Consider the following 17636-nt stretch of genomic DNA (forward strand, 5'->3'; position numbering starts at 1 on the left):
CTTGAATGGTACATCAATCATGGTCAAATACAACTACCTAATAAATTTATGCATCGTGAACAAACATTATGTGTTGCACACATAATATGTGCAAACATTATGTGAGCAAACATTATGTGCTACACATATAGAAAAACAATAAATTGTTGACTTCTATTGGGATCACAATATGCAAATAGAACTGACATACTAACCATGTAGTGAGTAATATTACTTTATCTCCAAGCTTGAATGATGGAAATTGTAAATTCTTAGAGCATACGTTTAAAGTGATGCCATCGTTTTGGAGTTGTATTTGTCCATGGTAATTGATGCACTATTGAAAGAGGACACGATGTCAAGGATTTAGAGAGAGAAAGTACAAAGGAAGGCCTTGTACAAGTACACCATCTATTAATAACTCCAACTAGTTATAATCAATAGACCTGAGTTGGAGTTATTAATAGATGGTGTATGTGTACAAGGCCTTTCTTGAGGTTTGGATGTGCAACGTGTTTCGTTCTTTCTCTCTCTAAATCCTTGACAATTCGTCTTGTTCCAATAGTATATCAAGCACGGTGAAATACAACACTCCATAAATTTATGCGGTCTTGCAATGTATCACTACTACTAAGTCCTCCTTTACCAATACAACTCCCCAACAAATTGTTGACTTCTATTGTGATCACAAGATGCAAATAAAACCAACATACTAACCATGTAGTGAGTGATATTACTTTCACCTCAATCTTGAACAATGGTAGTTGTAAATTCTTGCAGCATACTTTTAAAGTGATTACATTGTTCTAGAGTTGTACTAATCAATGACATCAACTTTACAAGTGAGCCAAAGGTGACCCATACAAGCTTGCATTGGTTGACCACATCCACGTTGATTTCCCACACCCCTCGTCCGTGCTTTACAAGGAATCCTAGTGTGGTCTTAAAGGCAGTGGCTCATGCTTTAGAAGGTGTCTCTACCGGCTCCGTCTGTCTATACTTGACAACTCTGTCCATGCTTTACAAGGCACCCCATCAAAGAACAACACTTTTGTCTATTCTTCTCAGGCTATTGGGCTTGAGCTAGTATGCTTCCTATTTGAACCGTTTCTTTTCCATCACGGTGGCATGGGCGGCATGGTGAATCTCTCCATTATACAAACTCATGCAAAATACCTATATGGAGTGTAAAAAATGTTGGAGGGCACTCACACTACATTTATCTAACTATCTATCTAGCTAGAACAAAAGAGAAAGAAGACCTATTCTAAAACTCCTACTTATACATGAAAACTTGTTGTATTGACATTGTCCCCTTTCAAGAACAACATGTCACATAATTTCCATCACACATTCAAGTTTTTAGTGAGTTTTTCCAAACTTGTCAATCACTTGGAGTATAAAAATTCCACTTTTTATATTCAAAACTTACGCAATGAGTGTGTTACACTAGAATTCGTCTAGTTGGTGTAGGACAAAATATGCATATGAGAAGGTGATCAATTTCATTCTAGCCTAGGCACTTGCTCCTCTCGACAATGGAGCCAAAGTTCGCATGGGTCACCATGTGACAGCACGATGTAGTATAGTGAGAACTCCTAAACATCAATGAGGATGAAGCGACATGGCTAGGGCTTGGAGGCAACCATGCAATTGTTCGAAGATCACCCGAGCTATCAATCTACCTATGCAACACCTCGAGATGTACGGACACGGTGACAATATGGTCCAAGCTATCATACACATAGGTGGGTTGCTATCTAAGACAAGAGAACATCTAGATAAAGAAATCTATGCAAAATAAGGATAAAACAATCCTATGCAATCTTTCAATCAACCCAAAACCACATGGAACCACAATCACAACCAACCACGTGCGATGGACAAGATTTTAGTACCAAAATGGAATGATGCATAAGAGAGATCAAACCATGCATCTTGATCCCTAGAACACTCTTTCTCACCTTGCAAGTACAAATGACTTCTTAGTAGATGTTCGTAATCTCACATGTACAATGATAGCCACACCCCTATAAAAACAGACGACAACTTTTGCAAACCACACAAAAAATGTATTGATAGCAAGAGACAAGCATGTAGAGTAACATCATGAAACCATACACCAAATGGATGAAAGATTTATGCAATACAAGCTTGCGAAGCTCCTCACAGCTTGCGGCTCTCTACTTCTCCACACCAGACTAAATGAAAAGTAAGCTTACATTAGAGAATTTCAGTGGTAAAAAATGGGCCCTCTAAGAAATGCCAAGTCATCAATTTATTGAAAAACTAGGGCTTTTTGGGAACAAGTCTTTGTTAGTTCCTCAAAACTATATCATGTAACATATGATTGGAAAGCTCTCAATGAAGCGCTTCTAATGCACTAAACTCCGCTCGATTTGGAGTTCATTTACTCAAGTTATGGTCTTCCCACCAAAAAGTGCTTTCAAAAGTAACGTTACGTTAGCCTCATCCTCATTGGCCCTCATGGAATATTCCATGGATCTCCTAAGACCTTAAAAGGCCCGTTTTTTACCACTAAAATTCTCTAATGCTTTGTCTTATTATATATATATATATATATATATATATATATATATATATATATATATATATATATATATATATACTCTAACCTTAAAATCTTAGTGGATTACATTGACTTAGTTATTGAAAATATATGTACAAGTTGGAATCCCAATGACCTTGGATATCAATCTAGACAATTCTAATGATATTATGATACTCAAAATTGTTTCTTAGGTCTTCAGTCTCATCAAAATATTTGACCGCTCACTCTGTGCACTTGATTGGATCATTGCTTCGTGGTTTGCCACACACACACACACACACACACACACACACACACATATATCTACACATGTGTACATACATAAATACATACATACATACATACGTACGTACATACATACATACATACGTACATACATACATACATACATATATTCATACATGCATATATTCATACATACATACATGCATATATTCATACATACATGCATACTCATACATACATACATACATAAATCCATATATACATAAATCCATATATACATACTCATACGTACATACATACATAAATCCATATATACATATATACATGCATAGATGCATACATACATACATCCGTAAAACCATATATATGGATGCATATATACAAACATCCATAAATAAATCCAAGCGTAAATATATCCATACATTTACACATACATATATCCATATATCCATATATCCATATATCCATACATGCATATATACATGCATGCATACATACATGTATCCATAAATACATATCCATACATATATACATACATACATATATACGTACTTAAATATATGCATACACCCATACATCTATACCTACATACATTTATCCATACTTAAACACGTGCATACATATATACATACGTAACACATGCATTCATCTATACCTACATACATATATCCATACATCCATACATGCATGTCCTACATACATATATCCATACATACATACATACATATATCCAGACATCCATACATATATACATACATATTTACATGAAATCCACACATACATATATACATAGAGCAAGAGAGAGGGAGAACCAGAAACGAACTGTCATGTTAGAAAGAGAGAGGGAGAGTGAGAAGTAAAATGAAATGTCATATCATTTGATGTTTAGATACACCCATTTACAAACACATCCATACATATTAAATGGTGGACCGTACGAAATGCATTTAAATAAGTATTCAAAAGTGACCATATTTTTCAATTGTATGCCAAAATCTTAGGCATTAAATACTCATACCATACTGTCTTTGTTCTAGGTGTATTGAAGAAAATCTACATTGAAAACTATGATACATACATCATACATACATTTATACATATACTCGGGGGGGGGGGGGGGGGGGGGGGGGGTCACTATATGTAGAATACCCCTATCGCATGCGTTCAAGGCCTATATTTTAAATCCCTTATATGTGAATTTTTTTATTCATATAATATCCCGTTTTCTTTATGAATCTGTAATTTTTTTTGAAATTTCTTTAAATCATACCCTTATGTAAATATATTTTTGTAAGTTTCATTAATTAAAAATATGCTTCTGTTGAACGCACGTGATATTCACATTTTCTTATGAGTGACCCCCCCGAGTACTTATATCTATACATACGTACATATGTACATACATACATGCATGCATGCATACATACATATATACACACACACAAATACACACACACACACATTCACACACACACACACATATACATACACACACACACACATTCATACACACACACACACACACACACACACACACACACACACACACACGCATATACATACACACACACACACATTTATATATATATATATATACACATACACACACACACACACACGCACACACACATTCATACATGCATGCATGCATACATACATCCATCCATCCATCCATACATACATATGTACATAGATAGATATAGAGATAGAGAGAGGGAGAAGAACGAGAAATGAAATGAAATGTCATATTAACGTCTTCATGAAGAAGTGGCATATTTGGGTATAACAAAAGAGAGGGGGAGAGATGAAAGGAGATAAAAATGTCATATTTATGGCTCCGATAGGCTAGAATGACCTATGAGACATTTTTTTGAGAAGTATATTAAATGATTGGTCTATATTCTAGTAAATTTTGACCTAGAAATTCATTGAACACTAATCCTAATGAGGTTAGCAAGTCACTAAGAAGTCAAGAACATGAAAAAGACATAGAGGAGCTTGCAAATTTTTTTGCACCCCTTATATCTGCATTAGATGTGCCATCAATCCTTTTTTGTGAACAAATGTCTAATGTGTGTGAATCCAAGTTGACATGCATTTTCTTCCATCCCCAAAAGTGTTTTTTTTTGCATGTGATGAGGACTGCAAGATGGTCGATGCATATGTGGGGTGAACTTCTTGTTGTTTGTGCTAGGCCACCTAATATGTGAGCTGAACTTGAGCCACTACTTCTTGATGATGGTGATGTGTCCATCAAAGCCTTGACATTTGCCTCACATGGCCCTCCTAGAGCAAATTCATAATGACAGATGCATACTGCCTTTGTTTACAATTGTTCTCCTATGGTTTGAGGAGCGTGTTTTAACGGCCCAAAAAGTATCCATTAAGTGGGTCCCCACCTCTCTATTCTATGCCACCAATGATCCTAGTGAGGTCAAGGTTCAATACACCTGCAAGCATCATAGAAGCTGAACGGAGTATTGTTGCTGCCGCGACAGTCAAAACCTATGATAAAAGCACTGAGCTCTTCATGAAGGTCATATTGACCATCATTGTCTTTGCTCTTATGATGTGTGGTTGTCTAAAGATACATGAAGAGAACATCATCAGAATCTATCTTAAATGTGATAAATACGTTATATCAAAATTAATATATTTTTAATAATCAAAATAATTATATTCAAATAAAAAATATATATGTGTATGTATATAAATTATATATGTATGTATATCTATATATACATATATTATATATATATATATATATATATATATATATATTATATGTATATATATATATATTATATGCATATGTATGTATATGTGTGTGTGTGTATGTCCTTGTATGTATATATATTCATATGTATGTAAATTATGTATATATATGAAACTATGTATATATCTATGTATATATATATATATGTATGTATGTGTGTGTGTGTGTGTGTGTGTGTATACATGTGGATTTATACATGTATATATGTATGTATGTATGTATGTGTGTGTGTGTGTATACACGTCGATGTATACATGTATGTATGTATGTATGTGTATGTATATATGTGTGTGTATATGTATATACGTATGAATGTATACATAACTATGTGTATATGTATTATTAAAATATATCTTATGATCATATGTAGGATGCATGGGATCCTTGGGGTCCACCCAGGAGTGCCGAACGTGATAAGTGGTTGCAAACGAGGATTCCATGTCCTTGTTCAAAACCAATTCCATGATTCTGACGTATTTGTCTTACGAATGTAGAAGACAACAGCCTTTGGGAGAATCCGTGAAAGCGACCTCGAGGCGAGGGAGATTTGGAGCCGCCGATTGATCTTGGCCCCCCCCCCATTGGTCCGTGATGGAAAGTGGAGCCCAACGATGTAGACAAGAGAAGGCACGTCAAGAGGAAGTGCTCAAAGAGATGGCAAGTCTAGATCCTCCACAAGGGTGGAGGAAGTAGCCTCTACAAGGGTGGAAGGAGTGCCCTCTATGAGAGTTCACATGGAGATAGAAGACTATCATATGTATGATATGGTGGAGGACTTACTTGTACAAGAATACAAGTGTGAGGAGGAAGATTGTAAATGCAATCAAGTGGTTGAAGAAATACACGATCATGTGGTGGATGGTGCACAAACCCCCTTATATGATGGAGCAGATTACTCGGTCCTTCATGCCTCATTGGAAATCTTGAGCTTGCAAGATCGATTTGGATGTAGTGCTGTGAGTGTGGATGCACTACTCAAGTGAGTCTATCTACATTGTTTTATATCAAGTGAGCCATACATATATATTATATATATATGTATGCATGTAATTAGGTTACTTGTTGGGAAGATGCTACCATGAGGACATAGATTGCTCAAGGATCATCGAGGTGCGTGCAAATATGTGATGGCCATTGGGATGGATTATGATTGTATACATGCATGTGTGAATGATTGCATCCTCTATTGTTGCAATGAATATGCAAATCTAAATCTTGTCCAAAGTGCAGGGAGGGACACTACAGAGCTGGCTTCAAAGGTGCCATCATCTCGCAGAAGGTGTTGAGGCATTTTTCTCTTCTCCCTTGCATTCAACATATGTTCAATAGTAAAGCCACAGTGGACCTCCTATCTTGGCATACAAAGAATCGATCAACGGATGGCATGATGCGAGTGTCCGTTGACTCCCCCGCATGAAAGCACATAGAGGAAACATGACCCACTACTAGAGAGCAACACAATTACCGCGTCTCTTTACCGCATATAAAATAGAGAGAGAGAGAGAGAGAGAGAGAGAGAGAGAGAGAGAGAGAGAGAGAGAGAGAGGGTGAAGCATTAAATTACCACACAAATAGCCACTTAAATATCTGCCACAATATCTGCTAAAATATCTGCTAAAATACCCGCCTAAATACTCGATTTTATACCCTCATAAATACCTGCCTAAATACTCGATTTTATACCCTCATAAATACCCGACTACGCAAAAAGTCCAGAGGCAGATACCTCATAGAATATGTACTTATAGTACTATACCATGAATTCGAAAACATAAAATTATGCGGATTCTAGAAACAAAATATTGTACATTCATGACACCTTAGATGACTTATATATTTTATTTATTGTATGCTTACAAATACACAAAATATGACATACTATTTCATTATAGAATGCTTACAAATACATTGAATTATGGGCACGGATGCATAATTTTATATAAAAGATAGAAAATATTCTTACATTAATTCATAATTCATCATCCATGAGGTCATTGCAAGCATCCTCATCTAGCTCTAGACCCATAGCATCCTCATCTAGCTCTAGACCCATAGCACCCAAATCTACAAAAATATTGAGTGATTCCTCTTCCGGGACATCTCCAAAGGAGTCATTATCATCATCATGTACTCCCTCATCTTCCTCATCCTTGCATTGTCGTCGTCTTCATCATTGTTATCATCATCATCATGTGGTTGAGACAAAGAATGTGATACCTCCATCTCTCGATCCTCATCCACGACATCCACATTATGTGTGGCATGGTGGGATCTAGTATGGTGTGCACCTTAGCGGATGTAAATATGGATCTACCTCTAGGAGTCACTTGAACGATGAAATAAAATCTAAGTTGAGAAGTAAATGGGATGAAGACAGCCTACATTTATGAGCATTGAACAAGTAGATATTAGATATAATGACCCCTACTTAACCTACAATTTGAATACTTTTAGAGTAGCATAGAAACGTACCTGCTCATAGTTTTTGGGAAGTACAAAGTTATCATACTTCCTCTTATGGTGTAATGCCGACTTCACCATGTAAAGTCCATTTGCATGTCTTATAGAGATATTTTTAAACCACTTACACTTCAATAGATACATTTGGAAAGTACAAAAATCCACCTTGAGAATCCTCTCTCAATGGTCCTGCAATACCTCGCCTCACCCGATGGTTGTATCAAAGTTGACCATGATGCCGCAATCCATAGTTGTTTGATGCTCATCTACTCCACATGTACAAAAATTACGGCCATGTGACCACATGGAGTTGAATGAAAGACACTAGCATAATATTTGAAAAATAGTGAATATAACAAAAGAGGTATATATTAAACAACTCATATAATTAAAATGTAAGTAACTATAGCAATAAAAGTATACCTTGGGAAGACATCTCCTCGTAAATTCCCATTTTCTTCTTGATATTTCTTGGCCATTTTCTTTTGCCTTGGATATGCGAGCATGTATCCACTCTTTGTCAATGAGATCGAGAAAACTAGCAAGTTCACAAGGAAATAGCAATGCTACCCTTCGCCCATACTCTTGCTTTCATGTTGCTCTTTCCTTCTCTCGTCCATACTTTGCCTCCATCTACATTTTGACCCACTTCCCCATACATTTTGAATTAAGTATGCAAAAATTATTGATGACAGCCATTATACTCCTATCCATGATAACGGTCTTGCCTTTGCCGGGTGGCACATGTGATGCCATTCTTGGATCCTCCTCGTTAGACCATATACGCAACATGGAAGGATCCACCTCGGCAAGATAAGCTGACATGTGGACAAAAGCCTCTTGTATAATCCATCCTTCGGTCATACTTGCCTCTTGTTGTGTCCCTTGTCGAACAAAGTCTTTGAGAGTCTTCATGAATCTCTTAAGGAAAAATTGCATCCACCGTGTATGTACTACTCCACAAATAGCTATCTCCTCAACAACATGAAAAAGGAGATGAAATTCACCAACAAGAATAGAGAGTGAAAATGCATCTTCAATAGTACACACGGCTTCCACGACTAAAGTTTTGAGCCGCTGCTATGTCACACTCGTCAATCTCTTTAGAGCTAACAAACCTACACATTGAGTTTACTTGATTAGAGATAACAACATATTATGAGTTTTTAGAATAATAGAGAGGAGTACCAACAAAATGTGTACCTCACTAGCTCTCCAAGTTTGATGAATCCCTCTCGTACTCTCTTGTTTCCGTATCTTGCCATGCTCACAGCCAGTAAAATGAACTATAACAAATAAAGAAATTTATGATACATGGTATGATGCTAAGTGATTGCGACTTATGGAGAGAGTGAAAGATAGAGAAAGAGACTTATTTGTAGCATCTTGTGCCAATTGTGAGACTTAAGTCCGGAGAGTTGTGATGATGGCATGTATTGCTTTTAGGTACTTTACTTATGGGCATCTTTCTTTGTCTTCCTCTTACCCTTGACTTGTTTCTTCTTTGCGATCACCTTTTTCTTGATCTTTGCTGCAAAGACACCTCTTAATGAGTGTATGTAGCCCATTAGGGTTCGAATGGAAGCTATGGCGCTATTGATTTTCTCTTGCTCTTTGGTGGATAACATCCATGGGGGCTTTGGAAGAATCCACTTTTCTTTGGAACTTAGATAAGGTATTGCAAAAAGATGGAAGGTGGTTTAAGGCCCTAATATCCTCTCTAACGCCAATGGAATCATGTTTGCCAATTATGCTCCCAAAGATTTTGTGCTACATTCTTGAAGATGTGCATAGGATCTAAGAGGTGTTGGATCTTCAAATCACGCCAATAAGGCAAGCACAAGAATATGGAGTATCTTGACATACCCAAAGGCAGTTTATTGGGGGGTGGACTCGATGAATAATGATCTTCCCACTCTTTTGCCCAATCCACCATGTTTCTCTTCAATGGAGTCATACCATTGGTGGAGGGTGGTTTGTATTGTACATGTGTCATAGGAAGAAAGTGACGATGGTTGGTGTATATAACTTTATTATTAAGAGCATTCACATGCTCCGCAACCAAAGAGGGACCACAAGTAGGACATGCATGTAGCCCAAAAGTGGTGAATCCTATTACATCAAAGATTCATGATTAATATATACATGTTTATTACATACACACAAACACACCTACACACACACACACACACACACACACACACACACACACACACACATACATACATACATACATGCATACATACATACACACACACACACACACATATATATATATATATACACATAGACACACACACATATATATATATACACACACAGATACACACACACACATATACACACAGACACACACACACATATACACACACAGACACACACACACATATACACACACAGACACACACACACATATACACACACAGACACACATAAATAAGTAAATTATATTTCGATGAGAAAAGTGAAGAGGAAGTACCCAATACTTTGAAAAGGCTGGGGTAGTAATGCATAGTCCACATGAGTATCCCTAACACAATAGAATGGCGACTATCCCTCGAGCTCGACCTTGAGACATGCATGAACATATGTACATGCACATGTGCACATATAAGAGCACATGCACACGCACATGTACACCTCTGTTTATGTAATTTCAAGCACGTACTCAGAATTTATGTATTTTACGTAATCTACGTATCTTACGTAAACCCGCACACATATCTACATGCATGTGTAGATGCATGCACACATGTACATGCGCATGTACGAATATAAGAGCACATGCATACGTACATGTACACCTCTCTTTATGTAATTTCAAGCATGTACTCACAATTTACATATTTTATATAATCTACGTATCTTACGTAAACCCGCATACACATCTACATGCATGCATAGACGCATGTACACATGTACATGCACATGTACGCATGTAAGAGCACATGCACATGCACATGTACACCTCTCTTTATATAATTTCAAGCACGTACTCACAATTTACATATTTTACGTAATCTGCGTATCTTACGTAAACCCGCACACACACCTACATGCATGCATAGACACATGCACACATGTACATGCGCATATACCCATGTAAGAGCACACACACATGCATGCAAATACGTATATGCATATGCACGCATGTAAATATGTACATGTAAGAGCACACGTATATGCACGTGTGCATCTCTCTACATGTACTCCATTTCTACGTATCTTTCCTAAACTTATGTAATTTAGGATGGACCCATCAATGCACCTACCGGAGAGGATGCCTTGTCCTTGTAGAATGTGCAAATATCAGTTTTTTAGAAAGAGGAGAATTTGCGAAGACCACGTTCGAAGGTCGGGTAGATTTCCTGAAGAACACATTCTCAGAACCTGCGATTCGATTCGTCATACTGGTGGACATGATCCAACGCTAGGGGGCCATGCAGACTCCGATATTCGGCCACAAGTGAGGAGGAGGTCGTGGGACACCATTGACACTCACATATAGACTACAATATCGGATGAGGTGGTAGAGGAGCATGCCATGGAAGAGATGCTGGGAGCCTTTAGTGCAAGTTCCACCACGCAGCAGACCGATCTACGAGAGTTTATCGCAGGATCGTATCGTGGACGAGATGCAACCCAGTTTGCATGCTCTCCCCGATGCAGACGTAGCTGAAGAGGAAGAGGAAGATGCTTGCGCATCCATAGAGGAGCAAAGGGAGATTGTCGATAGCGAAGACGATGTTACTGACAATAACGAGTGTGAGGATCACTTGGACATTGATGCTTTTGCTCGAGCTGACCTAGCAGCAGACGAGAGGATGTGTGCGGACAGCTAGATAATTCATGATGATGACATCAACAATCGTATTGATTGAATTTTGTACCATACACTTGAAAATATACTTACTATTATTCATATGTTTTTTTTTAAACAGATGGCTGACGACAATAGCACCCCGCCCAAACCCCCTCGCTCACCTGTCGATTTTACGTTCTCTCCTACCCCGGCTGTGATGTAGCCAGATCAAAACTCAGGATTCATTCATAGTGCCTCATCCGAGCAGTTGGGCTACTTGTTGCGAGACATTCTCTCGTAAGGTGAGTCAGGGACGAGTACGGTGCGAGGCGTGGTAGGCACTGTGGTCCGAGGTGTAGGAGCCGTACTCGTCCCTGACTCACCTTACGAGAGAATGTCTCGCAACAAGTAGCCCAACTGCTCGGATGAGGCACTATGAATGAATCCTGAGTTTTGATCTGGCTACATCACAGCCGGGGTAGGAGAGGCACATAAGGTACATCACAGCCGGGGTAGGAGAGGCACATAAGGTGAAGGCGGGGCTATAGTTAGATTTCGGGGTGGTTGCCAGCGTGGAGTTTTTGGCCAGCGTATGTGGCAAAAACCAGCGTGGCCACGCTGGCAACCACCGAAATCGCATTGAATGCGGCCTCAGTAGCAGCAGCGTCTTGACGGCCACCGACGGCCACCGACGTCCTCTTCGTCCCCCTCCCAGGTCATTCGACTACAGTAGCAGCAGCGTCTTGACGGCCTCAGTAGCAGCAGCGTCTTGACGGCCACCGACGTCCTCTTCGTCCCCCTCCCAGGTCATTCGACTTCCTAATCTCTTAACCCTACAATCATACAAATTATTGCAAAGGTTGTAATTTTAGGAAGGTCCAGGCAGAAAACCATGTACAATTAAGCTTAAGCGTCGCACAAACTCCATGTGTCTTTCTCGTAGCGTCTTGTTAGCCTCGGCTCCACCTTGTGTACATTTTATACCATTTTAACAAGGGCTCAGAGTCCCCGACCAGTGATTACGACGACATAATAACACAGAACTATTTTGTGTGCAAAAAACCCCACTGTGCACTTACACAAAAGGTTGTTATATAACACTTACGTATGATGCTGGAAGCCTCGGTGTACCTTAACAATCACTCGCACACCACCTTGCCTGGTGCCTTCTCAAAGTACCAATACCAAAATGGATGTCTAGCTTAATGTTATCTGAGAATCTAAGACTACTAGCCATATTCTTGTATTAGTTCAATTTTTACAAGGTAGGAAGCATCTTCAATTATCAATCTTAATTGTGGTGACAACTACCTTATATTGGGTCTTGCAAGATACTTTATATTTGCCCTTGCTACATACTTCTACTCATATATGAAAAGTTTATGTTGTCTTTCCTAGACCTTAATTTCCAAACAATAATGCATACCACCTTAACAATCACTCACATACAACCTTTCGTGGGGCTTTCCCAAAGTACAAATAGCAAAATGGATGTCTAGCTTAATAGTATATGAGAATTTAAGACTACTAGCCATATTCTTGTATTAGTTCTTATTCACAAGGTAGGAAGCATCTTCAATTGTCTACAAAAAACCTAAATCTACGTAAACTAGAGTAAAGAGATAAAATAAAATAATACAACACATAAGAATGGATACAATCTTCTCTCATGTGGCCTTCTACCATGCATTGGTATTTATCTATTAATGAAGCCAAGCCACTTAAGGCCACCATACAGTTGTTTTTACAAAGAAGTGGCTTGCATGTGGTCCTATTTTTCATGCATAAATATGAGGTTGCATGCCTTATCTTTTACAAGTTCAAGTATGACTCTTGCTTTCCAAAAATGAAGATAACTACAACTTTTTTTAGGCTTGAAAGTTAGCCTTGTAAGGTAATATTAAAAAATTAAAGTCTACTATAGAGCAAGGTAAAATAATTATTCTTTAATGTGCACATGTTTCTTATTATACAATGCCAACTTTAATTCACGTGTATGCATGCCTTCGATAACACTCCTCTTTGTCTGTATCTCACAAATGCAACGTTAGTTAGCCAATTAATTGTTAAATTCAATCAATCCTAACAAATACACTACAACAAAAAGAGGGGTTAGCAACGGTTATAGTGTGGCTTTTATAAAAAGGATTTTTATGGTTCAGATCAGTTTTCAATTTTCAGAATGTAGACAAGGGAGATAGAGAGAGCGTACATTGTACATTACCAAACCTTAGAACAACAATTTGTAAATCACAATAGAGAGCTTATATAGATTTGAAAATCCACCTTCATGTAATATGGGCTTCATGATACAATGGTTATACATTCATACATATAGATGCCATCATGTAATCTGGGCGTCATTGCCCTCTAGCTCGATTGTTGCTTGCATCGACTCTTTAACTGCACGTGCATCCAATTTGGCTTGCATGGAGGGGCGTCTACCCTTAACTGTAGCAATGAAGGAGGTGCCAACTTGATTGCCATCCATTGTTTTGCGCTTCTTCCTGTTGATCCCTTTCTCAATGAAAGACTTTGCTCTCTTCAAGCTATTCCCAAAGCCATCTCTAGTTCGTACAAAAGACTTTGCAAGCTCAATGCCCTCCTCTCTTTGTGCTTTCAATGTATGTAGTTGCCCAAGTGTCTTCTTCATGCTAGTGGTAGCCTCATGAATAAGCTCGGCATCATCCTGCACAAAATCCACAAGTTGTTGGAAAGTGTCATGTAAATGATTCAAGCTTGACCTCTTTGTAGACTTTGAAGATGCCGCCTCACAATTGTGCCCTTCCTCCAAGCTCGCATCATCCTCAAGTGGCACTCCGATGTTGAGGTCATCAGGCTTAATCTCAAGTAGTCTCCTCGGGACCATCTCCAAGGCACTATCTTCATACATGCTCACACAATGTGACACCATACCTTGCTCCTGAACACCGGCCATGAGCATCACCTTGATTTGATGCTTGCATATGTTGCCAAGCTCGGACCAATGGCATGTACAACATGCCCATTGACAATCTGAGTTGTAGACAGTGTACACTTGGTTTGGATTGGAGAGGCTTCGGACATAAGCATCTGCCTTCATGTTGCTACCAATGAATGACACATAATCATCTGGAATTTTGAGAGCTCGTTCACGCGAGCTCTCCACTACCTTCTCAATGGCATTGTTTCTCTTAAATCCACCTTCCTTCACAACTTGTATGTACCAATAATGAGGTACACAAGCTGTGGTTATCTTGTAAAGAAGCCAATCCACTCGACGCCCCACCATTTTCTTAGAAGATCCTAGAAATCTGTACTTCAAAACTCCATGGTATGCCTCGATTGCACCATTCGTGTCTTGATTGGAATGTGGCAATGTCCTTGTCGCACGCACCCACATGTCTACCATAATGAAGACTTGTAAGCATATATGACCATAAGAGAACATAACACATTGGGAACACATTGAAGCAAGAAAAATAGCTCATAGTCACCTATTTTAGGCTGCCACTGCATTTCAAAGTAGTGGAGGAACTCCTTCTCACTTTGAAAATCTTCCTTGAACTTGCATATCATTTCCCTAGCTTCATCCTTGGTGAGCTCATATGAAGACGAGGACCCTCCCCGCATATTCATGATGTTACCAAGCATCCGAAACATGGCCGCACGTGTTGGCCAATCTTTCACCTTTCGAATGAGGTGTTTTAGCCAACACCTACGTACATGCCATAAGCACAAGTACACCGGCAAATTGAAAACGACCCTGCGAGTACAAATCCAAGTATTGAGGGTACAAATCCAAGCAATGGTCATAAAGCATTGTCCAAGCACCATGCATTATGTTAGGAAAATTACCTTAGTGCATCAATTTCTCTCTCCGCATCATCCACCATGAAAGCATTTGGCTGCCACGATTTATGGTGATCAAGCATGCGATCTCGAAACTTTGTCAACCAATATCGCACAGCCTCAAAGGTGGCACTTGAGGCAAGAACCCACGCAATTGGGATGCCATTGCGATGTGTGTCAAATACGAGAATTGTATACAAATGGAACTACATCATTTTAGGTATAGTAAGTACAAGTACCTTGACTTGAACATGGCAAGAAACAGACAAGAATTGAAGCATACCTTGTACTTGTTCGTTCCAAATGTGGAGTCCATAGCCAACAAATTTCCATTTCCGAACTTGTCACAAATCTCTCTTTGCCATGGGGTTTGGATCCCTAAAAAGAATTCCTTCTGTACTTGAAGATTTTGCTCCTGGTAAACAAATATCATATCCGCATTTTGTGTACACCATCGCCTTGTACTCTCTGCATCATCATCATGTAGTTGATATGTCTCCATAGCATGTTTCCTTTCAATATTGAGTATATCTTGGAGCAATAAGTAGTCATCCCTCACCATTGGACATTTGGGCTCTTTGCTTTGTCGTATATGCAAACTTTGAATGTGTGCATCGAAAACTTGTTGTGGAGTAAAGCCCTTGAACAACAAGTTAGAAACCCAAACTTTTTTTTCCAATGAAATCCATGGAGAGAGGAGAAGAAGGGTGTTTCCCTCATTCTTACAAGGCTCCCCATGGTAGATGATATCTTCTTTATTTGTGTGAAAGGGATTAATATAAGATATAACTGCGATGCTAGGATCCAAGTATAGACGATTCACCATGAAATGGCATTGACACCCTCGAATGCGCTGTCCTGCTGCCTTGGGTGGCCGCCTTGGCTTAGTCTCTTTCTTGATCAAATTGGCATTTAATTTAGTAGAGGCTTTTACGCTGTCTTCATTGATGGTAGGAAAACCATGTAACTCCCCATCGTCAAGCTCATTTTCATGCACATTACTCTTGCACTCTACATCTTTTCCACCCGATTGTTCATGCACATGGCATACACGTTTGGAAGCACAACGTGTCCCAAAAGCACACCAATATCTATTGGCAATGATAATTGGGTATAAGTCTAAAGCCTTGCATGCTAATCATTTAAATAAGGTAATGGAAAATAAACACTTACATGGTGCTCTCAAGCCATGAATCCTTGAATGGCCGTATTAGCGAGCCTGGTGTGCGATGATGGTGGGAGTACCTCGTAAACGTTGTAGGGAAGTCAGGATTTTGTGCTTCTCTGTTCACAAACTCGCCAACATGAGCCCATGGAATACGAGCTTCCCTTTGCACTTTGTACTTCGACCTTTCATTGTGTACCAGTCTCCATTGTATTCCGGAAACATCAAAAAGACCATGCGTGGGAACAGGGGTGCCCATCGATTGTTGCTAAATGAGCTAAAATAAACCAGCTGGTGCCGCATCCACCAGTGCCCAAGTCTACCTCAATCGCATTATGGGCGGCTGCCGGAGGCCCAATAAGCAGCTACGGCCATCGTGAGAATCTGTTGCTTCATGCAGTTCCTGGTATGAGAACCTGCTGTAGTCAAGCAGAGGAAGAATGTCACGCAAAGACGGAAGCAGCTGTAAAAGTAAATACCTTAAACCTGGCCGACCTTCGCAGTCTTCATTTCTATAGTTGTGAGTAAATTTACTAAAGTCCATTAATTAATACTTTCGATAAAGGGTGGGAAAAAAATCACTTTCTTCGACTCACTAAACATCAATAATTTCATTTTGATTCAGCTTAATTCTTTCGACACGATTAAGCAAGGTTGTACTTTTAGGTAGGCTTAGGCAGGAATCATGTATAATTAAGCTTGATTATACATGATATCCGCGTAAGCGTGCCTAAAATTGCTCAGAAGACATGTATAATTAAGCTTAATTGTACATGGTTTTCTGCCTGGACCTTCCTAAAATTACAACCTTTGCAATAATTTGTAT

At 38.9% G+C, this 17636-nt stretch overlaps 1 protein-coding gene and 1 pseudogene across 1 annotated transcript; both read right to left on the bottom strand.

Moving 5' to 3' along the window:
- Positions 1-11421, bottom strand: part of LOC147614019 (uncharacterized) — a 68731-nt pseudogene extending 57310 nt beyond the window's left edge.
- Positions 11422-14082: 2661 nt separating this feature from the next.
- On the bottom strand, positions 14083-16373 carry LOC147614021 (uncharacterized). Its single transcript, XM_086780572.1, has 4 exons — positions 15929-16373; positions 15652-15851; positions 15291-15559; positions 14083-14503 (listed from the first exon to the last, which is right to left on the bottom strand). Exons 1-4 carry the CDS (start codon positions 16205-16207, stop codon positions 14499-14501), a joined length of 753 nt encoding a protein of 250 aa, XP_086636698.1. The 5' UTR covers positions 16208-16373; the 3' UTR covers positions 14083-14498.
- Between the last annotated feature and the right edge of the window lie 1263 nt (positions 16374-17636).

The sequence above is a fragment of the Cibotium barometz genome, chromosome 42 (assembly GCF_041138505.1).
Source record: "Cibotium barometz isolate CiBa-2024 chromosome 42, ASM4113850v1, whole genome shotgun sequence".
Classification (NCBI taxonomy): Eukaryota; Viridiplantae; Streptophyta; class Polypodiopsida; order Cyatheales; family Cibotiaceae; genus Cibotium; species Cibotium barometz.